Raw genomic sequence first — 12,345 nt, 5'->3', positions numbered from 1 at the left:
ATGTAACATAAACATACAATACAATAACTGTAATGAGATAATTAATTTTTTTAAAATTGAAGGATATTTTTTAAAGGGAAAATTAAAAAGATGACAATTGACAGAAACCTGCAAATAACCTTAAAGGTGTCTTCACTTTATATAGTATTATAGATTCTATACTTAGAAATAGCTAATAGAGAATATCATTGGAAACTTGAGCTCCTTATCATTTTTTACTACCAGCAAGCTCTTGCTCAGGAATAAAAAGTAGATTGATATCTATAATATCTATTTGTATCCATCTAAAGAAAATATTTCATAAATCTTTCCCTTGCTACCATTTTATTAAAAAATGGAGTAATAACATCAGAGTACACTAACAGTTCCATATACAATAAACCAACACTTAAAATAGTTCAAGGTCCTGTGCTTACGAAGTCATTCTCACAATTACATATTAAAGTACCACGGAAACATTGACAAACTTCATGGGAAGTCGTCAAGGGAAAATTGCTCAATAGATTCAAAGCTCGTCAATGGCTCAAGCGTTGCTATGTCCATTGGAGACTCATCCGGGAAAGTGGTGTTGAAGAGAGACAATGTATTATCATTTTCCATCATGGGGTAATGGAAGTAACTTGGTTTATTTGCCTCAAAATCAGGAGCGACTGGAGTATTGATATCATATAAGAAATTTTTTCTGCAATTATCAAAAAATGCACCTTGATCGAAAGCCTTTCTACCCTGAATGATCTGAGGAACAATGTAATTGAACACCAGTAATTAGTTTTCTGGGGTAACTAATTAAATTAATAGAAATTAAGATTTGCAAGGAAATAGTTGAAAATTTGTAGTGGGCAGGATGGTTTACATATTTCTCATTTTGGTCATCTTTGTATAACATCATGTAATCTCCAACTTGTAAGCAGTGTGACCTGACAAACTCACCTGAACGGAACATTCAAGTCAATACAAATAACCTGAATTTAGCCAATAGAACCAGAAATAGAAGAAAATGGTCACTGCTTGCAAGTTATAAGCAATAATAAACTCACCTGTATTCTCGAGGATATACATTCGGCCACCATTGTTTGGCCAAAATCTGAATCGAGAAGAGAACTTAAGATGGATCAACTATGACTAGATAAAGAGAGAAGGAATACCTTGGTGAAAATATGTGGAACCATATGATATTAGAACCTTAAATTTACTGCCAAAAGTTTCCTATTTTTTGTTTTTGCTTATCAAGCAGAAATATTAGTTCTAAAAAACTAAGTGGAAGGCAAAGTCCATTACATCTATCTGGGGGTTGGGAGCCCCAACAAATCACCAGCAAAAGCCTTTTTAACTAATAGAGGGAAATTTACAAGAACATCAAAAGAATTGAAAGCATGAGTTGCTAAAGCATCCACACTATTTCCATGTGGTTGTATCCATCATCGTCATCAGTTAGTTGCATTGGAAAATGCCCGATCAATTTGCCTACCTATCCTTCATCTGAACGTGTTATTCACACTTCAAAGAATACTCTACTGCGGGTGGGTTTGGGGATATATTGGTTACCTTGGACCCCGGAGAAAGAAGGTTCAAAACACATAAATACAATCCCTTAGCATCATCATCATTATCGATTCCCATCCAAACTATATGAACATGGATATGGTTAGATATTCCTATAGCCTTTTCTTTTATCTATATTTGATGGCTCAAAACAACACTAGTTAAGTGGTCTACACGATGGCATAGCTAGATATATATATCCATGCTTTACCCATATCTGTCATGCCTTATTGCATCCATATGTGAATCATAGAGAAGAAGATAAACTCAGACCTGTACTTGAAGTTCCAGAAATGCAGGCCATCCATATCATCCATTTTGATAATGAACCCCTCCTTAGCATCAAGCCTAGGGAGGAACGCTTCCGCTGCTCTCTGAAAGCCAAATTTCCCCATGATATCTTTTGTAAGGTTCCAAGACCAAATGAAGTATAGACGTGGCATAGAATGTGCATGAGAAAATGCAGATATGGTGGGTTATAAAAGACCAACCACTGAATCACTTCTTCTAAATGTGCTTGAAATGGGATATTCCTAATTAGATGACACCAACTATATAAATTTAAATGTAGGAAAGTTTAATTGCAAACCTTTGGGAGTACCATTCTCCCGAGCGAGTTCACATCGCTTTGTTTTAATTCTTTCTCAAGAAGGAATCGCAACCTCCTCCCATTAATTTCCTAAAGCAAAATGATCATTAGAGTCATCAAATCAAACCTAAACAATATCTTTGAAGTTAGAATTTAAATGGAGGAAGAAACATGACTAAAACATTCAAATCCAGATAGCAGAATCAGAAAAGACACCAAGCACCCAAAATATGAAACCACTGTTATATTTAGATGACATTCAATCAATAGAACTTATTATAGCTTCATAGTGTCTAATTCTATTGACTTATATTCCTAGTATTACAAGGTAACAAAGAAAAAAGATCTAAAATCAGAATAAATTCACTTGAAAGTCCACCACTTGCTCTCATTAGACAATACCAATGTTACATATGTTGAGATGTGAGACAAGGCACCCAGCTGGCCAAAGCGCCTTAAGGCATAAGCCTTACGTGCATGATATTTTTAAATAAATAAAATTATGCATAATTATTTAATATTAAAAATGGAAAAATTAGGAAGGTTGCGATCTAGTTGGGCAATTGCTTTGTTGGATCCCTTGCCCACACTTGTAAGATATTGTCCGCTTTGGGTTTTATCTGCACGACTTTAAAATGAATTGTACATGATAGGGTCAAGCCTGCCCTTATAGCACAGGCCCCGAACGTCTGCCCTACCAATGTGGGACTAAACTCACAATTCTCCCTGCCATTCTATCTATTGCACAGGATGGCTCCACTTCGACCCCTCGGTGCCAACAACCCTTTCCCTGTCCTAGGTAAGCACACTAGCGGGATCGTGGCATTCTCCCCACATAATAGGATGGGCTATCCTCGACTCTAATATCACTTGTAGCGTCCCTGGCCCACACTTGTAAGATATTGTATGATTTGGGTTTACCCCACACAGTTTTAAAATGCGTCTTACATAAAAGGGTCGAGCTTACCCTTATAGCCTAAGTTCTGAACGTCTACCCTACCAATGTGGGACTAAGCTCACAACTTCCCCTGCCATTCTATCAATCACACATGATGGCACCACTTTGACCCCTCTGTCTCAACAACCTTTTCCCTATCCGTGGTAGGCTCACCAACAAGATTGTGACATCCTCGGTGATATTTGATAACAAGGAACAATGCATTGAATTGCATACCTAACTTGTGAGATTCTAAAGCAACGACCACAAGGAAAGACTATAGTAGATGCCAGAGACCAAGTTATGATATTGCTTTTTTGGTCCCCCATGTTGAGCTTTTTCAATTTACCCATTAAATGATCAGCGAAAAAAGATTACCACCACAAATTTCAAATCCCCAATCGAATTCCAAGTTTTAATCCCCTATATTACTTAGTTATAGTATAAAATATTACTGTTCTATGTTTTAACAAAAAAATATATATTTGAATAATTGAAAGTTTATGCAGTAAATATCTATTTTATATTTATTGGAAAAATAACACTGCATATTATTTTTCAATTACTTTCTCTACATAGTATTAAATAGTACAAAAATTATATATATATGCATTGAAGTCACTTCAACAATTTTCTTTGCTTATATTTTTATTTTAATTTATTTCTATGTGATCCAATTATGTTGCATGCCAGCAACAACGAAGAAATAGAAGAAAAGAAGAAAGAAATAATAATAATAAGAAAAATAGAGGAAGAAAATAGAAGACACGACTGACATATAATTTTAAGATATAAAAAATAAAAAAATAAGGTGAGATATACACTGACCAAAAAGCATATATTCCTTAGTGACGCATCACACTAAGAGCATCTCCAACAGTGTCTCAAATTGGGATGGCAATTCCAAACTTTGAAATAGCCTCTGAAAATTATGCTCCAACTCTTGTCTCAAATGGTCTCTCAAATATAACATATGTTAAAACCAATGCTATATTTGGCATTAGTTTTAACATATCTCATAATTTGCTAAAGTGGCTTTTAGGTTATAAAAGGTGTGTTTTAAATTTTCTTTTGACCAAGTTTCCATCCAAACAAATTAAAAAATATCTTTTTTGTTATATTTGTTTTTGTCAAATTGCCATCCAAATCATACTAATGGCTTTTTTTTTGAGATGAAGCATTGGAGAGCTACATGTCAAATATGAGATTTTCACACTTTATTATCTCAAAAAATAAAATTGCTAAAGGAAAGTTTAGCATTAGCATTGGAGATGCTCTAAGGCATGTGCATTTGGATGCCTTTTGAGCTAAAGTGTAGGATAACTATTTTTACATTTCTATCCCTTATGCATCAAGATATTTTCAATCAGTCTAACCTGAGATGAACCTTGAGACGTAAGTCTCACATGCCGTTAAAAACACTAATCCATGGAAAATTGATTATATCTTGGAATGATAATGCACGCAACTTGTCTTTGAAAATTGGACACATCCAACATGGAATAATATGTCAATTGTTTGATAAATTCGTGTATTGGAAGAACGATGCAATGCATTTCTCTATTCTATTATAAGCAAGAAATTAAAGCAATGACCATATCCTTTTCTTTTTAATTATCACCACTCCCAATTCTCTATAGAACAAAGACTATGATCTAACAACTGTATATAGTTTATACTACTACATTATGAACCTAAATCACATCATAATTAGTATAATGTTGATCAAAATATTTGAGAATAAAGAAATTGGATTGCATGCATACTATTTGATTCTAAAAGTGTGTATTAACGATAATGTAATTAATAAACCAATATATGATATATCTATGGGTGAATTATTGCAACTGGACCAACAAGATTCTTCCACATGGCCACTATTACACGAAAATGCTGAGTCAGAATTTACACGTGGTGCACTAACAATAGAGCAGGATTAACTCGGCTGATGAGCGGTTTAAGTTAAGGCAACCCACGCGTCAACTACTCTAAGTCCCAAAGAGGCTTAGTTAGAGTGACATGTGACTGAAGCCGAGCAGCCAAGTGATCATTCACTAAAGGAAGATCACAGAAAAAAAAAAAAAAAATCGTAATATTCTAAGATCCATAGAGTTTTAATCACAGAAAAGTTCTTAGTTCAAATTGAGAGGAGATTCAAATCAACACGTAAAAAGCAACGATAAGATTAGAAGGTAACAGAAAATGAAACTAAAATGAAGGAAAGTTTGGCAAGAAGTTCACCAGGAGAGTTGCCAAAAGTAGATGGATTCTCTCAATCTATAAATAAGAGAATCAACATAGAAGTAGGAGACTTTTTGACTCATTCTCTAGCCTAATCCTTCTTGATTTCATGCTAACTTGATTGTCAGAGGGTCTTGATCTGGAAACCCCTCCTAGATTGGAGACATTTTGCATGAAATAAGAGAGAGATCTTCATTGAGATTTAAGTCTAGGGGTGAGGGTAATCTTTTTTACCTAAAATATTTAGGTCTGAATCTGATATCTATAATTAATTTGATGACCAATGAATGCTTTTCGACATTGTTGTCTCTAGAAATGGGACAACATATGTAAAATAGAAAAGATGAAAATGACAGCAATGATGAATGTCCTTCTACCTTTCTCCATGGGGTTTCCTCTATACTTGGACGCACGTTGAGATTATTCCCCCTTTTCCTAATTTACGCGCCAAATGATAACAAAAATGAAAATTCCTCGTAAAAGGTATTATTTATATTTTCTGAATTCCGAGTAATTGGTGGGAACACTCAATCCTTAAACACCCAAAAGAAAAGAAGAAAATTATTTATTGATTTCAGCATTTGAAGCACATGGAAGTTTAACAAATTACTTCAATATAAGGATTTTTTATTTTTTATTTTTTTTAATCTAAGTAATTTTTCTCTGAACTTCAAAGTAGCCATTATAAATGCAGGCCTGCATTACATATTTAAAAAAAAAATAAAAAATAAAAAAAAATAACAAAGAAAAATATTTTCAATTCTCTTCTTTCTTTATTTTTTTTTTCTCATTTCCTTTCTTGACAGATACATCACATCATCATAAGCCTTATCCTAACAGTATGGGTTGAAGATATCTGGTGGATAGATGAAGATTAAAAACTACCCTTTTTTAGGAGGATTGGAGAGGGGAGGATGAAAAAAAATAAGAAGTATTATACCTATGACACAAATACTAATCATATCTCCTCTAATAAATAATCCCAAATTTTTTTTTTTTTAACTAAGGAGGAGATCAGTTTAACACACTAATTTAAACCAACATATTTTCAAACAAATTAAAAGGCAGAAACATGTAATAATAAAATCAAACTACAATCTGTTTAACAAGCCTTAAAGGATTATATAAGCATAAATTAAATACAGGAAATTTCATAATAAAAGGGGATATTTATGAAAAAGTGATCAACTTTTGATGAATTTACAATTCAGGTCCCTGTTCATTTTAATTACCAAAACATGAACAACAATGAATTCGGAGGTTTTTAAAGTGACTATTTTGCAGGTTTAAAGTGACAATGTAACAGGTTTAAAGTGATTAATAGGAAATAGTCACTTTAAACCTGCGAAATTGTCACTTTAAACCACTTACCATTCTGAATTTTTTTTTTTAAAACAAAAACTTGATCATTCACGTTTTGGTTATTAAAAATTAAAATGAACACTTTGCCAGAATCGTAAATAATTCATTTTCAGCTCACGAAATGGTAATTCACCCTAATAAAACAAACCCCACCATTACGATCCATATATCCCATGAATCCGATCTCATTAACAAATTTGAAAGTTAAGACAGAAGATAAAAGAAAAAAAATAAGTCTTACAAATATTTAACAAAAAATAAAAATAAAAGAAAAATTATGGCTTACAGGAGATGGTTGAGGGGGATATATCACAGAACGAAGAGTTGGCATGAGTGAACTGGGCATGGTGGCTAAGGTTTGCATGTGGGAACTGGGCATGTTGAGTGACGTTTGCACGTGAGAACTAGGCATGATGGGTGAGGTTTGCACGTGGGAGATGGGAGGAGATGCGTATGGCAGAGCGTAGTTAGTGCTTCTTCGGCGCTGCCTTGGCATGCGTTTCCTCCGAATCGCTCCAAAACTCGACTCGCCACCCAACTCAGTGCCAACAAGGTGGTGAGTCATACTGTTTAAATCCAACGAAGACGAATGTTCTTTGTTCTTGTCTCCCTGCAGTGTGACAAAGGCCTCGGTTTCCTGAAACTGATGATCCATCATAGGAAGTGACTGAAAGAGAGGGATTCAAGGGTTTGTATTTCTTTATTTGAGAAAGAAAAATAACAAAAATGTTTTCTTTTTCTTTTCGTTTTATAAATTTGTTTGTGGTGGTTGTATCGAATGATCAACGAAGTGGGTTTGTCAAAGAGAGGCTTTGGATTTAGTGGTGAGTGTTCTAAAGTTGGAAGGATTTTTCTGATTACAGGTTCTGGTTAGGGTGACACTTGTGTGATCTGGTTTCATTTTTTTTGGATTTTATTTTGTTTTTTGTTTTTTGTTTTTTATTTCGATAGGACTTTAAATTGTGATAATAAATCAAGTTTTTAATGGAGAAATTGAGGTTTGGTATGGAGATCGTGGAAAGGAGGGTAGGGTTTTTTCCAAGAGGCGAACAACAGATGGAAGAAGTTGTTTCTGAGTAGCGAGGTTGGACGTCAAGGTGTTGAAAAAGCTCTGATGAGTTCTGCAACGTTAGGTGAGTAACTTTTTTAGGGTTTGGAGTGAAGTGGAGAGGGAGAATTTTGCATTTGAACCGTAGGTCCTCTCTTATTGCCTAGTAAAAAATGACCTAAATGCCCTAGTCTTAAATATATGTATAATACAAGAGCCTGCGTCCTACCCTTACCAAGTTAGTGAGGATTTCATTCTTACAAAGGGTCCTTGGGCCCACCATGTGACATCCAAAAGCATGATCTGATGTTTAAGGGCTGTAGAGGACACAAATTCTATGAACATTGAAAATAAAATTTAAAAAAAAAAAAAGTTAATTTTTTGCCGTTGTATTTTACTTTTAAATTTTTTGAGTTATATGGAAGTTGGTAGCCATCCCTTTTCAAAACCTTGGATTGCGCCTAAAAGAAAGAAAAAAAAATTTTGTTTTTCTTTTGGATCTTTTTTTTTTTATGAAATCTAGAGGGCTATGGTGTTGGGCTACTAATGTTGTAATCCATTTGCGTAAAAAGGTCCTTAGTAAGGCTTAAAATCTTTACTAAGTAAGAAAATTGTTTCTCATAATAGAACACATTAGTGGGGCCTGCTTTTGTAGTTGGACAAACTTTCATCTGACTACAAAAAATGTCCCATCTAACAATTTTTGTCGGGCCCACTTTATGCCTTTCCTCTTCACCCCTCTAACTTTACTATATTTCCTCAATTAGAGCACTTTATTATTTTTTATCTTTTACCCTTTAACCTAAAAAATATTTAATAATACCCCCAACTTTATTTTTTTTTCGTTTTACCCCTTTAATCCCAAAGAGGATGGCTGTACCGTAAGCACGGGTGAACTCTAGTGTAACTATAAGTTCTGAATTTGTCTCCCATAACTAGTCATCTTCCAGCTTTTCAAACCAATGTTTTAAAACCAAACTAGACCTATGGTTCGACAGGTCTGACTAATCTAACCAAATTTCTTAGAAATCTCAGTTTGGTTCATTGAGAATAATTTTCTTAAGAACCATCGATTTTTATAGTTGTACAGTGAAAACCAATCGTGTTTATGAATCGATTCTTAATTCAATGAACCAAAATTGAGTAAAGAAATTTAACTTGACCTATGCCTTTTTTGTGATTTTTTAAAGAAATCTTCTTAATCAACACACTAGACAAAGTGTCAGCCTTTGAAGCATTCTTTTTTAGCAAAATTATTTTAAAAAAAATTATTTTTTATATTATTTATTAAAAAAATAATGATTTTTAACTATTTTTAAAAAAGATACTAACAAGGTCATTTGATCACCTTGTTACGAAAGAAGGTCGTTTGACTGTGTTGTTAGAGAAATAAAATCTTCAAATACCAAAATTACCCTTTGTATGTTACTTTCAAAAAAAGGACTTTTGACCGTCTTGTTACATACAAACTTTCAAAACAGGGTCCTTTGATTGTCTTGTAATGAAAGAAGGTCGTTTGACCGTCTTGTTTAAGAAATCTCTTACTTCAATATAAGGTGGCTTGTCGGACTTTAAGAAATCTCATCCCATATTTATAAGTGAAAAATGGACCGTTGTAACGAAAAATTGGCCGTCGAATTGCTTTTTTTCATTCAATTTTCTACCCATTGCTGAAAATATTGTAATTTTTTTCAATCTAGGTCATTTGATCACATTGTTTTAAATTTTTATCTAAAAGAATTGAAAATAGGTTGTTTGCCACCTTGTTTCCCCTTTATTTTAAAAAAAAATTGAAATTAGGTCATTTGACTACCTTGTTTCAACATTTTATTTTTAAAAAATGAAACTAGGTCGTTTGATTGCCTTGATTTAAATTTTTATTAATAAAAATGAAACTAAACGATCAAATGACCTAGTTTGACGAGGGTAAACTCGTAAACTTCAACTAAGGTGGTCCAAAGACCTAGTTAGTATATTTTTTAAAAAAATTAATTAATTTTTAATAAATATTAATTAAATAATTATTTAAAAAAAAAATTCCGTTCTTTTTAAGGTCTTTTTTATTTGAACATTTTTAAATTGAAGTCTGAGTTACCACAACATGTACTCTTTTTGAAGCACATGGTAAGATGACTTCCAAAATGTATTTTACTTACCAAAATGCCCTCAATTTTTTTTACAAAAAATATCCTGAAATGCATATTTCAAAGTTGTTTGAAATGTGTCTTAACATGTACACAAAGGTTACTGATCAAGACCTAGAAAGTTGTTTCTAGGGCCCTATTTACAAAAATTTTAAGGCTTAATCATATACTAAATCTCCTAAATAGGCATAGTTCATTGATACTCCATGTTTATTATTATTTTTGAATAAATTATGATGGCCTAATTTTGCTTATTTATTTTTATAGGTCAAAGCCATGAGATAAAAAAGGATAAACCAAGACGAATGAAGAAGTACATTGCACTCCAGGACCCAAGACAAGACTACAGACTAAAATCCAAACTTATTGGGCCCACACTAATCATGGTATCGAGATCTTCTTCTATGGTGGGGTGATGTCGATAGACTTTGCCTCGAGATTTATGTAACTTTATGGCGGCATGATTTGTGATGTAACAGAGTAGGGTTTAGACTCTTTGTAAAACACGGAAGTTCTTCGAATCTATGAAATCTTAATTTGGTCTCTATAAATAAGAGACCAAACCAGAACAAAAAATCATATTTCATCTCTTCTTAGGTTATCCTTTCCTATCTTCTTCTACCTCATTTTTTATATTTTTCAATTTTTAGGTTTTTAGCTTATTTTTTGTTCAAACTTTGTAATTGGATAGAGATACTGTCAATTTTAGACAAAGAACAATAAAAAAAGATTATTTCTCCATTCAATCATTTCTAATCACTTATTTTCATTTATTTTTGATTTTATGGTTCTTGCGATGATTTGTGATTAGACCTCCATTAGAAAAGTCAATGAAGTTATGAGCAAGATCATCATAATCAACTTATTTTTTTATATCCGTGTTTCAATGTTTATCTGTGATAATGATTTATTAAGTAGGAATCATCATATCTGATTTGATTATTTATGGTTTGATGGTTTATACTTAGATAAAATATCATATTAATCTTTTGATTTTATCTTATTAATTTAAATCACAATTTTCTGAGTTTGTAATTGTGCCTAATAGAATCTTTCTCCAATCCAACAACATAAGCTTTGTTAGTTGGATTGAGATAAAAATAAACATTAATAAACTTACGAGTTTACTTGCTTGTGGTGGATTTGACTGATCTAATCTTTAAATTGTGATCTTATTCTTCTGTTTTTTTTTTGTTTAATTTAAAATTCCTTTTGAATAAGTTTTAAAATTAGTTACCTTATCCTTGATCTCTTTAAGTTAAAAACTATTGGATCAACGTTGTCTCTATGGATCGACCTTTGCTTGCCAAGGATTTTTGTATTTTTGTTCTCTTTTATTTTGCATGATAATCTGCAACGAACAGTTACATGTTAATAAAATCCATTAAAGAGTTAAGTAATCAAAAATGCCATGAAATCCTTAAAATTTCTCTTTGTTGGGGACGTTGGTTGTTATTTTTAATCCAATTACCCTTTATTAAATAATCTTGGAATTTAGAATTTTATATTATTTAAACCAATTTAGTTTCTTAAATTTTATATTGTTTATTTATTTTTTATATATTAATATTTTAAGTTGTCCTTCACTATAAAATAGGAGGGTATTATTAAAAATATTTGGGATTAAGAGGGTAGATTAGAAAAATAATAAAGTTAGAGAGGTATTATTAATAAAGGGGGAGATGGGAAAAGACAATAAAGTGGGTTAAAAGGTTAAAAGAGAAAATTTAGTAAAGTTAAAGGAGTGATATTGAATAAAAGAGGAAAAATAGTAAAATTGGAAGGATATTATTGAAAATATGAGGAAGGAGGGGACATGTAATAAAATTGAGGGAGGTTAAGGGGAAAGACAATAAAGAGAGTAATGTGGACCCCACCCACTATAGTTGTAGAGGACGGTTATCGCCCCCCTCCCCCTTCCCCCAATAAAATTGTAGCAAATTAGGCCCTACAATTGTATTTTATTATTTATATATATATAATGAGAAATTCATTTGACCAAATTAAACCTTGGTCAAACCCAGTTAAGCAAAATTTCGATTTGATTGTCGGTTCGATTTTTAAAACATTACTTCAACCTCTATGGTAAATAATTTTTTAATTATCAAACATCATTTTCAATCTATCTTTTTGAACCTCACCTTAATCCCTAGTAGGAAAGCCTTGATTTGATTTCATTTCAAAATTCCATTATCTTCTACTTCAAACTTTTTTATTTTGTTATTGAGATTTAAAGGTTGTAGATAGAATCTTAAGGTTTAAGACGTTGGTACAATTTTATTTTTTTTAGAGGTTGAAGTAGATAAAATCTTAAAGTTGAAGAAGAAGAGCAAAAATTTTTATAATTAGGTTGAAAATGACTATTTTGGGGAAGAAAAATCTAAGGGTTTTCTTTTATATTGAAAGCGCCCTCGATCCGCGGGGTGCGCGGATCCGCTTTTGACCCTTGAGGTTTGGGAGTCGCCACCTAGTTATTACGGTC

The 12,345-nt window shown here is 32.5% G+C and overlaps 1 protein-coding gene across 1 annotated transcript; it reads right to left on the bottom strand.

The window, feature by feature from the left end:
• Positions 1 to 288: 288 nt before the first annotated feature.
• LOC147398373 (uncharacterized) lies at positions 289 to 7,573 on the bottom strand. The gene is made up of 6 exons (XM_086447555.1): positions 6,958 to 7,573; positions 2,132 to 2,221; positions 1,816 to 1,916; positions 1,038 to 1,084; positions 854 to 930; positions 289 to 735 (listed from the first exon to the last, which is right to left on the bottom strand). The coding sequence occupies exons 1-6, from the start codon at positions 7,327 to 7,329 to the stop codon at positions 469 to 471; spliced, it is 954 nt and encodes a 317-aa protein (XP_086303681.1). The 5' UTR covers positions 7,330 to 7,573; the 3' UTR covers positions 289 to 468.
• Positions 7,574 to 12,345: the final 4,772 nt, after the last annotated feature.

This window comes from Akebia trifoliata, chromosome 7 (genome assembly GCF_017979445.1).
Source record: "Akebia trifoliata isolate Shusen 1 chromosome 7, ASM1797944v1, whole genome shotgun sequence".
Lineage (NCBI taxonomy): Eukaryota > Viridiplantae > Streptophyta > Magnoliopsida > Ranunculales > Lardizabalaceae > Akebia > Akebia trifoliata.
Note: the sequence above shows the minus strand (reverse complement) of the source record. Positions and strands in the feature narration are given on the sequence as shown.